The 14,791-nt window shown below is 39.1% G+C and overlaps 1 protein-coding gene across 1 annotated transcript; it reads left to right on the top strand.

Moving 5' to 3' along the window:
* Positions 1–383: 383 nt before the first annotated feature.
* Positions 384–14,637, top strand: hfm1 (helicase for meiosis 1). Its single transcript, XM_061043428.1, has 38 exons — positions 384–454; positions 545–660; positions 1,043–1,298; positions 1,575–1,941; positions 2,380–2,410; positions 2,506–2,576; positions 2,676–2,808; positions 2,938–3,089; positions 3,179–3,256; positions 3,566–3,721; positions 3,950–4,150; positions 4,267–4,355; positions 4,508–4,551; positions 4,695–4,796; positions 5,289–5,434; positions 6,882–6,976; positions 7,100–7,233; positions 7,345–7,392; positions 7,533–7,613; positions 7,783–7,874; positions 8,042–8,148; positions 8,236–8,283; positions 8,420–8,517; positions 8,609–8,743; positions 8,961–9,046; positions 9,822–9,905; positions 10,007–10,164; positions 10,276–10,379; positions 10,480–10,665; positions 10,776–10,835; positions 10,952–11,076; positions 11,804–11,886; positions 12,073–12,188; positions 13,001–13,312; positions 13,476–13,554; positions 13,646–13,742; positions 14,124–14,272; positions 14,405–14,637. The coding sequence occupies exons 1-38, from the start codon at positions 384–386 to the stop codon at positions 14,457–14,459; spliced, it is 4,545 nt and encodes a 1,514-aa protein (XP_060899411.1). The 3' UTR covers positions 14,460–14,637.
* Positions 14,638–14,791: the final 154 nt, after the last annotated feature.

The raw sequence follows: 14,791 nt of genomic DNA, 5'->3' as shown, positions 1-14,791 counted from the left end.
ATATTACAAAACATATTAAAATATCTTTTAAAGAGCATTTAGGTCTGTCATATCTGTGAATCTTAAATGATGGTTCATTTGGAATATTTCTAGCTAATACGATTACTGTGTCCAAATGTCTCTTCATTTTCTCTTTCATCCTTTAAAACAGTTTTAAATCATACACAAAGTAATTATGATGTCCATACAACATTAGAGTTATGTGTTTTTCATTATGAGGATAAGTCAGCTAAACCATCACTAATGATAGTCTTGTTAGCCAGTGACCATTCTTTGGAAAAGATTTCAAATTTTCTGTGACAATATCTTTCCCCTCTTATTCAAATTTTTGAAACTGGCCCTCTTTGATTTTAAATGTCCGAGTGCACTTGTGACCTGCTGAGATGTTGGACTCTGATGACTGCGTGTTGTCCCTGGACAATCTGTTTTTTGAGAAGCCTATTGTCCACAAAGTGTGAGTACAAAGATAAGCCCCCACATATTCCCTCTCTGTACTTCCTCTCTCAGCTAAATATATTATTTCCCTTTGGACTGTATTTAACAGAAAGCCACTGCACCAGGAAGTCAGTCCATGGCAGCTCGAAGCACCTCCATCACTTTCACAATTTCCAGCGACTCAGGATTTGCAGGAGGAGGCAGAGTCTCTCTCTACTCTCTCTAGTATGTTGTGCTCTGGATGAGGGTGACTTCCTTTTCACTTGACTTGAGCAAACTGCTCAGTTTCTGGCCTATTGGAGCCCTGCTAAATTTAACTGTATGACTCACAGACACCATAGCATGAATAGGCTTAAAAGCGTTCCCAATTTTCTGTGGATTTTGTTAACAAAATTGGATGTGGGTCATATAATTTATTCTCATAATTTTGACGGATTGGTGAAATTTCTGCTATATATTTAAAAAGCACACTAAATAGCAAAAAGCTGTCCCAGTTTTGTGGGTCACGCTTATTAAATCATATATCAACATCTTGGTTTAATAAAAAATCCTCTTGCTCTCACAGGTTTCTCACAGAAACCCCCAAAATTCCAGCCTCCCTATAAAGGATCAACTGGCATGAAGGTCTTACCATCAAAAGTAAACAGTTCGTTCAGTTACACGGACAATGAGAAAGAGATTGAAAGTCAGGATGGCAGCAGAAGCACCAGCAGATGTGGCAGTCTTTGGGAAGATGAAGAGATCAGGGAATACTCTCAGGGTGCCTGTCAGAGCAGTAGAGGGGGAGATGAAACACCTAAGGACTCTGGTCATGTGGCCACCAGCTGGAGATGTTTGTCTCTGGACCCACCTCTACGGAGAAGGCAAGTGTCAATAACACATCAAGATGAGGTTCATGTATATTATTGTGTGCACATTTGTTTTCAGACTAAAGAGGATACAATTTGAATGCTAAAAAAAACAACAAATGTTCTCAATGGAGGAGGAGGAGGAGGAGACGGATGCGAAAAGATACATTTGAAATGTTTTTCCGCCTTGCCAAAGGCCTAATAAGAGCCTCCAAGCCTAACAATTGTCCTCTCTCATTTTAACTAATAATTCTTTATTCCTTGCATCTCCTCTCTTTCCTCCCACAACAGCCTGTTCAAGGTTCAGCCTCTGAACAAAGGAGGTGACTCGTCAAACACACATGACCTCAGTGGAAGCAGCAGCCAGACAGCATCCAGACCTCAAACTTTTCTCACTCAGGTTACCATGGCGACTGCAACTCCTCCTCCACCTCCTCCACCTCCTCCTCCTCTTCAGCCGTCACGGGCGACCATTAGCCAAGGAGCTCCTCCTTTTTTTCCCGAGTCCCCCTTTTCACCCCCTCCTTTGGGCTCATCTGCAGCGAGTGACCGACCCCCGCGGCAGACAGCACATGCTGAGATGCAGGACAAGGGCACAAAGAGAGCCTTCGTTCTGCCCATGACACCTCAGCCGCTCTGCATACAAGGTCGCTGCACAGCACAGACACAGTCACAGACAGGCGCTCTGCTCACAGCCTATGAATGGTTTACAAAATAACACTCATATAGCTTTCATACAATGTAGATTCTAATGAGTGTGCACGTGTCTAGCCATCGCAGCAGTTGCCATAATGTGTTTGGGTGTGATGAGGTGAAATGAGGTGAGCTCCCCCATTGACCGCGCCATTGTAATGAAACATGCTGGTCACTAGGTGGTGGATGATAAAACAGTAGATGTAGTAGTAGCTGTCCCAAACTTTGTAACTAAGTGTATTATATAGCAATTTCTGTAGTGTTAATTTACATTTCCAACCTAATAAATACGGTAGGTAAATGTAATACATTTCTGAATATTAATGTCAAGATGGAATAAGTGTGACTGAAAGTGAGAGTGTGGTATTTTATTCTACTTGTGCACTTTTCAGGGTCTTCTGAGTCTGGAGTTTTGCGGCCAGTTTCTGAAATCCGTATCCTTTTTGTAATAAATTTCAATATTTTTTAGCAATGTGCATTTTAGTTTCTCGGTTGATGTGGTTTGATTTTCTTAACGAAGCCTACAAAGCAGCGAAATTCAGATCAGTCTTCAGCGACTTCCCCTTTTTTAACTATGTTCAGTCTAAAGCACTGGATGATGTAAGCATAATTTATAAGCAAGTTTGTTCAAAAAGGCAGAGCATATATTATATAATAATAAATCATATTCATTGCCATTTATGTTTGGTTTGTTCACAGGTTCTTTACACAGGTAACAACTTTGTGGTATGTGCTCCCACTGGATCTGGTAAAACGGTGCTGTTTGAGCTGGCTATAATCCGTCTGCTAATGGAGACATCAGAGCCTTGGAGAGACGTCAAAGCTGTCTACAGTGAGAATACCATTGTGTACTATTATAGCAACAAAGCACTAGTATGAGTACATTTGGCCTAGAGCAAGTTTCATATTCACAAAATATATGGCATTAAATATAAAAAGATTCATTGTTTGGCCTTGCCAGTGGCCCCCATCAAAGCCCTGTGCAGTCAGTGCTTTGAGAGCTGGAAGAAGAAGTTTGGTCCTCTGGGGCTGAACTGTAAGGAGCTGACGGGTGACACGGAGATCGATGACTTCTTTGAGATTCAGGAGTCCCACATCATCTTGACAACCCCTGTGTGTAAAACAACACAAAACAAATGCACCAACATGAATGGGAATTTAATGAACATTCTAAATGTTGTATTGTGACTTTTATTTCTCAGGAAAAATGGGACAGCATGACAAGAAAATGGAAAGACAACTGTCTGTTACAGCTGGTCAGGCTCTTTCTTATTGATGAGGTCAGTGTGCGCTTGTTTGTTTTTTATATGGCCACATGCCACATTGCCTGATGGAACATCATTATTCTCTCCCTCAGTATCTTATATCACTTGAGGTGAGCCAAGTAGTACTAGGCGTTTTTATTAGGGGTGTATAAGGTCTGTCTAGGGTGTCAGTGTGAGATGTGTGTCCGTATGTTTATCATAGAGTACAGTGGTAAAGAACTATTGTTGGAACTGAAGGGGCTTCTTGAAGGTGACTTCAGAGCCGACACTTTGAGCCTTTATGATTTACCTGAAGCCAACAAATTACACATTTTGTTCTTCCAGGTGCATGTGGTGAAGGATGCGACCCGAGGTGCCACTCTGGAGGTGGTGGTGAGCAGGATGAAGGCCGTACATGCCTACAGGACGGCACAGAATCCAGAGAAAGACCTGTCTATGAGGTTCGTGGCTGCATCAGCCACTATACCCAACATCTCTGATGTAAGCTGCTAACAAAAGGAAAACAGCAGTTGTTGGATAGGGCAGTATGGGCAAATATTGTATAATGATATCATACATTAATATATGTGTAAATTGGAATGCTTTAGTATGTGATATAGTAAGATACAAACTTTAGAATAGGTCACCTGGTTAGAAATGTTGATGTTTGTCCTGCATCTCTAGTGAAGATCAGTAACCATTGTCATATAATGAACTTTCTGTGAATAGATAGCAGACTGGCTCTCTAATGAGAGTGGTCCAGCCACATATCTGGAAATGGATGAGAGCCATCGTCCTGTGAAGCTGAGGAGGGTGGTGCTGGGATTCCCCAGCAGCCCAAACCAAACAGAGTTCAAGTTTGACCTGTCACTCAACTACAAGATGGCCAACATCATTCAAACATACTCTGACCAGAAGCCTGCTCTTGTGGTTGGTTTGGAAATTTTGGCAAAACTATAAATTCTTTTTTTCTGCTGAGTTTAAGAGTTATTCAGGAGAGTGGAATGAGTTTACCTTTATGATGTCATGATTACATTTCTCTGTAGTTCTGCTCTACAAGGAAAGGAGCCCAGCAGTCAGCTACAGTTCTGGCTAAGGATGCTCGCTTCATCATGAGCATTGAGCACAAGCAAAGGTTTTTTTTAAATAATTATACATGCTTGTATCTTCTTACACATCTCTCAACTTTTCATCAATATCCTTTAAGTAAGGATCGTAAGTAAGTTCATTTTATTTCACTGAAGACTGGATCTTTGACTGTTTCTGTTTACCTTTTGATCTCTTTAGATTGATGAAATATGCAAACTCTGTTCTGGATTCAAAACTAAGAGGTGATTCCCTTTAAAAAAAATAAATGTGAGGGGTAACCAGGCAGACTTTTAGACCTGCTTCACTCAAAAACCTAGAAGATGAATTTTCATTCGACTGACTCTGACGATCTACTAACACTATTTTGTATTTTGCTGTTGTGCAGATCTGGTGATGTTAGGTGTTGGATTCCATCATGCAGGAGTTGATGTGTCTGATAGGAAGCTGATAGAAAAGGCCTTCACTCTGGGAGACCTGCCTGTCCTCTGTGAGACTTTGTCACTGTCACAGTTTTATGTGCTGTAAATGGATATGTAACTGTAAGCGTGCAACATGATCCATGTTTTTATGTCCTTTGTAACTCTTCAGACAGGAAAGACAACTGTGACAGATAACATCAAATGAGTCTCGTAGAATTTCATCCGTGTCAAGTTTAAACACTGTGAGGCCTCCGCCTAAGCTTTATATTTACAATATTAAATCATAGGAAGTCATATTTCAAAACAAGCAATATGAAATATTTCCTGTTAATATTGAATGACATGCACTATTTTTGGTTTTCTGTTTAAATACATTAAAGCCATTATAAGATTATAAAATGAAAATTCTAAATTTGAAGTCCAATGAGACTTATTGCATCTCTAAACTAAAATATGCCAGCAGCTTCATCACACCATATTGTAAAAACAGAAACTTTTCCTACATGTTGAGAGATATAAAATCAGATTTTTATTCTAGTCTAATCTGTTTCACATCCTAGTTACCACCAGGACTCTGGCCATGGGAGTGAACCTACCAGCTCATCTTGTGGTGATCAAGTCCACCATGCAGTACGTGTCGGGCTCCTGTGAGGAGTACAGCGAGGCAGACCTGCTGCAGATGATAGGAAGAGCTGGAAGACCACAAGTAATGGCAGAGACACTTAATGTTCTTGGTTTACAATCACAAAACAAGGATCTGAGTGGATCAGTTTGTCACTAGGCCCCAGCTGTTCTAAAGAAGAAATGATCGGATTAATGCTACAGGGTAGGATCAAATCTTGAAATCATGTTGTTTAAAAAAAGGACGAATCAATCGGATTAGACTAGGAGATGCAGTATTGGATTTGATCAGAATAGATCCTCCAGTGTTGTTGAAAACTGTTGAGTAGGACTGAGATAACGTGATAAAAAAAAACAAAGTTTTTCAAGGATTTTCCTTGTCTCAGCAGATATCTGGATTCAGTATAGCTCTTGAGAATTAAGTTGCAGTAAAACTGTTTTACCTATTTACACATTTTGTAGTCTGGGTCACTACTGGAAACACAAAGTTGACCTCAGTAGATTTTATCTGCCAGGTGCTGCATTATTGGCTATGATGCTGCAATGTATTCTTTTAGGGCAGATGTGTACAACCAATGTAGGTGCAATCATGACTAGGGTTGAGTATCACATGGCTTTTTTCTGATACCAGTGTTATATCAATACTTTTAAAATGGTATCGGTGCATATGATGCTTGTTTATGAAATTGGCAGACTCAGGTTATTATAACTGTCAGAGGACAGTGCAAGATCTGTTCATTTTCTCCTTATTGGATGTTATGGTCAGCTTCACCTTAATAGATCAGTTTGTTTGTGTTCTTGTTCTGTTGTTCAATCCACTCTATCCCTTTAAAACACCAAGGTTCAAAAATAATTCAACAAACTGATCTGTGTGAATAAAGAGCAGAAGTTTCATACACACATACTCAGACATGCACACATAAACAGCGCTGTTCTGTCTTGCTGGCTCTGAGTTCACACATTGCCACATCCTCCCTGTGTTACGCCTCTGTTACTACCTCAGGGTACCAGCTCAGGGGCGGAACAACCTAGAACCCACCATTCTGATAAACTGACCTTCGAGCATTAACTGACCTTCAAGCTGATGCTTGAAATGTTTAATGTTGACAACACTTAAATGAAAACTTTTTATTCTTGTTTTATTAAATCTGTTTTAACTTTGTCCTTGTTTCTTGGCAGTTGTCCCTGCAGTCATTGCTTTTTTAAATGACTAATTGTGTTTGCCTTTTAACAAGTTTTTTTATCTAGTGTATTTATTGTCCATTAGACTTTGACTTCTTGATGTCTTTCATGTGGTATGTTGAATGTTAGATGTTTTACTGCTGACTGCAAACAAACTGCCCTCTCACAGGGATGATGAAGACGACCTTGATCTCTGTAGGTTACACTTTGCACTTTGCCTCTTTGATCGGGCAGTATGTTTGCAGCTATTGATTATTGAACGTGTACAGTTAACACTAATGTGCCTGAGGCTTCTTTCAAATGAGCATCGGAGTAATTACTGACCTTTAAGTACTTTTGTCTTCTTCTAGTTTGACACATCAGCGACTGCAGTGATCATGACCAAGATGCAAACCAAGGACAAATACATGAAACTCATGAATGGGATTGAAATCACTGAGAGCAGGTGTAACAGCTCAGTCACTGACATGTTGTCTTGTTCTTTCTCTCTCTGTCTGCTTTATTGCTCTTTCACAGAAGAGAGACGACACAGTATTGCACAAGGTAACGGAATCCTTCTTTCCTCCAGCTTACACAGTCACCTGGTTGAGCACCTGAATGCTGAGATTGTTCTCCAAACCATCAGTGATGTCAACATGGCTCTGGACTGGATACGCTCCACCCTCCTCTACATCAGAGCCCTCAAGAACCCCACATACTACGGTCAGAGCTCAAAACACACACAGACACACAGACAGTGAATTTGATCAAAATTGGTGTCTAGCTCCTTTGTCTTTATTATTATTTAGTATTGTGCCTCAAATCCAATTTCAGGTTTCTCGGCTGACTTGGACAGATACGGAATTGAAGCGAAATTACAAGGTGAGCCACAGCTGTTTTGCTCTATTAGGTCATTACAGTATATTAGATTCCTAGGACTTTTAACCTTTCGGGTTAGATGTGCACATTATACCAAACTGCAGACGTTTAAGATGGTCACTTTTTGTCCTGTGGTGTCGTAGAACTGTGTCTGAGGAATCTAAACTCTCTGTCTTCCCTCGGTCTGATTGACATGGACGAGGACATCAACATAAAGCCAACTGGTAGAGAGAAAATCATTTTGAGTCGTTTACACATTGTTTAATGTTCACCTCTTTTGTTTACTTGTTGACTAATGTTCAGAGGTGTAGACTTAAAACGACACCCCTTTTTTCATTTAGCCTTATACTCAAGAAATCAAACTGTTCTTAATCAACTCTTTGTTCCTTGCAGAGGGCGGCAGATTGATGGCAAGGTACTTTGTTGCCTTTGACACCATGAAACAGTTCAGCCAAGTGTCCGGCACTGAGAGCCTGTCTGACCTGGTAGGCTACCTGAGAAACATTTATTACAAAATGCAGACTAAGTGACAGAGCTGCAAGCCTGAATTCTTGCATAAGGGAATCCTTTGAATTCTCTATTATTTTGATCCTGTATACATTGCGTTGCATTGCATAAAAAAAACATTTTGATGAAGTGTCTGTGTGCTCAGATTGAGTTGGTGTCAAAGAGCAAAGAGTTCAGCGACATTCAGTTAAGAGTGAACGAGAAGAGGCCTTTGAATACTTTAAACAGAGACAAGAACAGAATCACGATCAGGTCAGACACATTTAAAGTTGTTCTAAAAGCGTATGCAGCATCATAATTTACTTTTACATAAGATTTTATATTCATGTATTTTTACAGGTTTCCTATGGAGGGAAAGATCAAAAGCAGTGAGATGAAAGTAAACTGGTACGTTTAACATTTTTAGTTCTTTCTCTTTTTTTAAAGCATTGTTGAATAAAAAAGAAGACAATAGTGGTTCACAATTGTATTTGATGGATTTTTAATCCTGTGAGCACTATTGTGTTTGTTGTTTTATCTCCAGCTTGATTCAGGCTCAGTTGGGTTCCATTTCAATCCAAGAGTTTGGACTCACACAGGACACAGCAAAGATCTTCAGGAATGGGATGCGCATCAGCAAATGTATGTTGGATGAATCAGTGACAACAAATGTTCTACAAACAATGTTCTATCCTACTTAAAGTTTTCACTTGATTATGATTTTATCCTTCAGGCTTGTCGGAGTTTCTTAGTCAGACACCCAAGACAGTTTTTTCTGCTCTGCTCAACTCCCTGATCCTGGCCAAATGCTTCAGAGCCAAGCTTTGGGAAAACTCGCCGTATGTCTCCAAACAGCTCGAGAAGATAGGTAGATACATTGTCAAGTCTATGCTCTCGATATGTATAGTAATAACATGGTATAGGACTTATTCCCCCAAACAATGTGGATATAGAACTGAAAAATACATTTGAATTGTAAATGGAATAAACCTTGTATACAACTTATGAATCAAACATTATTCCCTGAGGATGAACATGCATTAAAATAAATTTAATATTTTATTATGATTCACTTTGATTGTCAGGCCAGACCTTATCAACTGCCATGGTGAACGCTGGACTCACCACGTTCAGCAAAATAGAGGAATCCAATCCTAGAGAGCTTGAGCTGGTGAGTTCAAAGAACAACTTATTTTTCCACACATTTTTTTTCAATCTTATTCAAATGATTTGATTAACTATTATTTGAGCTGCATTAGAGGAAGGGCTGCACGATATAGACAAAGGATCATATCTTGATATATTTTAACTGAAAGGCAATACACAACATATAAGAGTCAGTTCTGAGTCAAATCCAAATGAGCCAAATTCCAAATGTCACACAATCACGTAAATAAACAGCCTGCTGCACAATGTCAACATGTGCATCGAAAATTATGGCAAAATAAACTTCCTGGTTGTGAAAAAAATTGATTAAAATTCTACTCTAATGTAAAAAAAACAGCTGTATATTTAGTTATGGAGTTTTTGATTTTTGCTCAGAGAGGGAGAGAGGCGGAGCAGGGTGCAGAGGGACACACAGTGAGAGGAGAAACAGGAGAACTGGCGGCTCCACGGAAGAAACGTATAACATTAATTAAACATAACAGAAATTTTATAGATATAACCGATATTGTCCTACCCTACAACCCCTTTGCAAATAAAGCGATATATCTTAAAAACTCAACATACTGCCCAGCCCTGATGATCAGAGGTGATGTCGACACCAGGCTGTGATGCTGAGATCACTAAATGTCTCACTAAAAAGTTTGAGTGATGTTTTAAGAAACAGAATCTGGAGATTGTGTTTAAACCTTTCAATTATTTTAAAAGCATATTGTCCAGGTACATATCAAGCCAAGTATTAGGATATGATTTCTTTTTGTACTATTTGTTTATGTATTCAGATTGTCAACAGACATCCCCCATTTGGAAACCAGATCAGAGAGTCTGTCATATGTCTCCCAAAGTATGAAGTAACTCTGGAGCAGGTAAAAGATTGGTCGTAACTTATTGTAAAGAAGCTATTATTTCATATTATCCATCTATCTGTCTGTCTTTAATTATGTTGCTGACTTGCTATATTTTGCAGCTTCCTAAGTGTAGCTGTTCCACGGCTGAGATTTTGGTGAAGGTGAACCTTAAAAACCAAGCCCAGCTGCTGTCCAGGAGAACGGCTCCCGACCACCACTTTGTCTCTCTGATCATTGGCGACTCCGACAACACCGTGGTCTTCCTGCAGAAACTCACGTGGGAAACTTAACATGCTTCCACCAGTTTTGTAACAAAGACATTTGACTATAATGTATGTTTTTAGAATCAGTGGTGAATTCATTTTCACCAGGTATCGTCTTGTTTCAGGGACTCGCTGATGTTGAAGTGTGGCAGCTGGTCAAAGAAGATTGAGGTGACTAAGGCCTCAAAGGGAGAGGAGATCCGTGTCAATCTCATCAGCTCAGAATATGGTAGACCATGGACTTACCTTTCATATAAAAATATAATCAAAACATTTACAGATATGCCTGCTTTGTATGTTATAACTGAATATCATTCCCTCCTCTATAGTGGGCCTGGACATCCAGCAGAAGTTCAACGTGTACTACTCCAGAGCCAGGAGTTTTGAAACTGATAATCGATACCATACATCATATGATCCTACTGGACAGAGACCACAGAACTCTGCACTGAAACCACAGCTTCCAGTTCAGGCTGTGGCTCAGAGGGAAGGTGCCACATATTTTGCCGAACCAGGTATTACACCACAGCTTTGTCATTGATGATTTTGTTAATGCAAGAATATTGAACAGACTTAAATGTGACTTTTTCACTTTTCAAATACAACAAACAACTGTCAGATTCAGGCAACAAAAGACAGTGCAACCACTTCTGCAAGAATAAAGATCTCTGTGCGCATGACTGCTGTGAGTACAACCCCGTTTTAATCTCTGCTTTTCTTTCTGCGCACTTATATATCAAGTTTATTGAGATCCTTTCACAATGTTGTGGAATCATAGTTCATAGTTTTTGCCTTCCAAAGGTAAAGTGGGTGTAACTGTGGCACGGAAGAGGGCAACAAATCAAGAATCCGGTTTTTCTTCCTATTTGAACGACCTGTGGAACAGGAGTGACACCCTCGCACAGACTCCTGTCAAACGACTCAAGGTGAGGAAGAGAGCACATATGATGGAGTCTGTCCAAGACTGCACTGTTTAGTCTTCTTTACACTGCTGCATTCATAAAAGAAATGAGGTCTTAAGAGTTGTACAGATGTGAGTTGTCACGATTCAGCATTTATTTGGTTGCAAGGACGTATGAACCTGAGGTTAGATAACACTCAACACAGTACAACATTATTCAGATCACTCTATGCAAAAATGTTCGTTGGAAAAACACCTGTCTTGCCCTGACGTTGAGTCTGAGAGGAAGCCGATGAGTCACTGCCAAGTCACAACTAGTTAAGATCAGATTACAAGACATGTCAGCCATGGAGGAACAGAGTTTCTGCATTAATAAAAATGATAGGAACAGGAAAATATGTGTTATGGATAAAATCCTATATGCATATTTTAGATGCTACACTGTATACTGTGAATTAGTATGTGCATTAGTAATATGCAGTCCATATACACAAAAGAGATTGAGTTAAGATTTGGGTTACAACAGAGAATATGCAGATTCAAAACAATATGAGTGAAAGTGCATCTTGTCTAAATTTCACATACACTTATAATACTCGTGTATGGTTGTTGGTTTTTAGATATGGGGGAAATAATCGTGTGAATTAGATAACTAGATAGACAATTCTATGTTTGTTTGCTTATAATAGTACAAAAGATCTGTCTTTTTGTAAACTAAGCTGAATAATTGTGTTTTGTGATTTGTTCTTCAGATGAGAATGAACAAGCAGAGTGTGTCTGTCAACATGCAGGAGTTTTCCTACAAACCCAAAGAGAGACTATCTACTGTTCCCAGGTATTCATGGACAAATGTTGAACTCAGTTCATAAGTAAAAATGTAAAAAAAAAGTCCATTAACAAACTGCGGTTTATAGGATTGTTAGATAGAGAGAAAATTACATTTGGATAAATAAGTTTAGCTTCAATGCCATCTGACTGTCTGATGCTAAAATATATTTATGTGTTATTCTATTTAATAAAGGTATGGAGCTAATCTATATGAAGGTTCAGTGACACCTCACGCTCAGACTGTGGACCTGACAGGAGAAGACTTCACTCAGCTGCCAGGCACAGTTTGCCTGGACGAGTTTGACAGCGGTGAGCAGATGGCCTAATGAACATTAGCTCAGCACATTACCCGACATGAGGTGTTGAACAATTACATGATCTATGATTGTATTTTTCATCTCTCTCCTTTTGAGATCATCAATACTACCTGGAGGACATGAACGGGACGGAGGAACCTTCCCAAACACCTGCTACGTCTTATACTCCTCATCAGAGTAACTACTCACTTTTACTGATTAGGCCCTACTGCTGGTTTAACTGTAATCTCATGTCAATTGTTTTTCAATGTATACTATGTGGGTTTGACATCATAGCCATTTTTAGTTGCTCATTTTAGAACACTACAAGTATAGCATTTAACAGCACCATATAGTAAGTTCACAAGTTACAGTATATTTTCATTAAAACTAACCCAGGAGATAAACGACGGCCAGTGAAAATAACTATATTTACATTGTTTATGTATAGTGATTGTGTTTTGACCATCACATTCTAGTTTTGGGGGCCAGATTATCCACAAATGCACAAACAGAAAGATACTTTCACATTTCATACCTAGATTAAAGGTGATGAAATAGTTGTCCACGGATCACATACATGAAGCCATTCCCGGGAGTTTTAAATGAAATACACTTAATAAACTTCAATAAATTAGGTGTAGGAAATCAATCCTGATCAAACTCAGTCTAAGTCAGAGACAAGTTAACAAATTAAGATATTTATGTTCTTATATACAGATGCATTTTTTTTACAAGATCCCAGTTCTGATAACTAGTTTGTTTTTTATCACCTTTAAGTCACAATAACTAAAACCAGCCCTGCTTTAAATATTCTGTGTTCAGGTTCCTTAGTGTGGGTGAACCCAGGAGTCAGCGTTGGGCCTTGTCCGAATGATAATCCTCTTCTCAACCAGAACAATAAAATAAACTCAGTTTACCCAAAGAGGTCATCTGCCATGTCAGATCAGGGTGTTCACTGTGAGAACACAGCATTCTCACAAATACCCACTGTGAACTTTGATCTTGGAAGTGAATGGGACGACTGGGGTGACTTTGATGACGAGAACTTGGTGCATGCGAGCGAGACATCAATGGTCTCGAATGCTGCTACTGCCAGACCTCAAGTCCAGAAGTCTGTTGCCCTTAACACAGCAGGTAGAGTGAAGTTGTTTTTAACCTTAATTCAGGAGAGAAGGCAGGGATATCAATACATTGTAGTTACACCTAAGCAGTATTTTTTTTTTTAATTCATTCATTGCTCTGAGGGTATGAGGGACTTTGTCTTTACTATTGTATAAGTTAATATTCTAATGTGCAGGCTTTACTGCTGCATCAGTTTTCACCCATCAGTCACAAGTCAGGCAGTGTGTAAACACCTCTGCCCGAACACCACTCAAGTAAGGCCAAAAAAATGATGCAAAAATGACCTCCAACTAAGTCCAAACAATCACGGAATTCATAACATGAAAAACTTTTCTTGTTTTTTAGGTCAATTTCACCGACTTTCAGTCCTGAAATCAGAAGACCAGGACCCTCACCAGCAGTCAGACCACAGAGCAGAATCACACTTGACTGGAATAAAAAGGTGTTTATGGGGCTGACAGAAGTCTGTGCACATGTTGATTTTGTCATATTTTGTCATTACATATACGAAGAGAACATTATTAGATATCTATATAGACTTGTTTTTGGTTTGTTAAACAGTGATCTGATGCTGTGTACGTGAGAGTCACATTACATTACTGTCCAGTTAAAATAATGTTTGACACAGTGTCCATCAGCTGTGTGGCTACATTAAGTGAAGGATATCATAGGGTTTAGGTTTCTTTTCATGATTGTGAATCCTTTACAAGTTTATAAATTGTAAAGTTGTCCCTGACTCTCCTTAAGCCTGATAAAAGGTGACAGTTAACAGCTTTCTGAAATTTGTGTAGAAGTGACGCCTGCCCTGTTTCTGTCTGCGTAGAGACAGAACAGCTTCACTGGAGATATCCCACTAAAAACACAAGAAAATCTACCCCAACAAAGCAAGACCTGTGTGGCCCCTCTCACCAGGTTTGATTTCTTCTCATCAATGATTGACTCAAGCGGCACAAGCTCATCTGTCAACACAAGGTAGAAAAAAATACAATAAAACACTCTAACATATTTTCCCCCTTCCAACACACAAATTAAATAAATGTGTACTAATCTACACTTACATAGCTGCTTAACCCCGTCCCTCTTTTTTTTTTACATAAATCTCAGCACCAACAGCAAAGAAGAGGAAGCGTTCATTGGAATATTTGATGGCATATTTTAGAAGGAATTGCTGTGCAAAATATTTAAGCTTTGAGCTTTACATCAGATGTTCAGTGTTTCAAATTCATGTTATTATATATTTATATTGAAAATGGAACAAAATGTTTCCAATGACGGTTCCCAAGTTTACTCCTGTTATTTATGCATTTATTTATTTATAAATAAAGTGTTTGTTTGTTTGGCAGTGACTCAGCTTCATGTTTATTGCTTTGATATTAAGTATTCCCAGGTTAAAACTATTAAGTAAACCTGAATATTTTGGGGAGCAAAAGATGCCTTGGCCTGTCCATTTACTAAAATTGGCAAAAGGTTAGAAAGAAAACATAAAACACA

Source organism: Labrus mixtus, chromosome 8 (genome assembly GCF_963584025.1).
Source record: "Labrus mixtus chromosome 8, fLabMix1.1, whole genome shotgun sequence".
Lineage (NCBI taxonomy): Eukaryota > Metazoa > Chordata > Actinopteri > Labriformes > Labridae > Labrus > Labrus mixtus.
The sequence above is the reverse complement of the archived record's forward strand: the minus strand, read 5'-3'. Positions and strand labels throughout refer to the sequence as shown.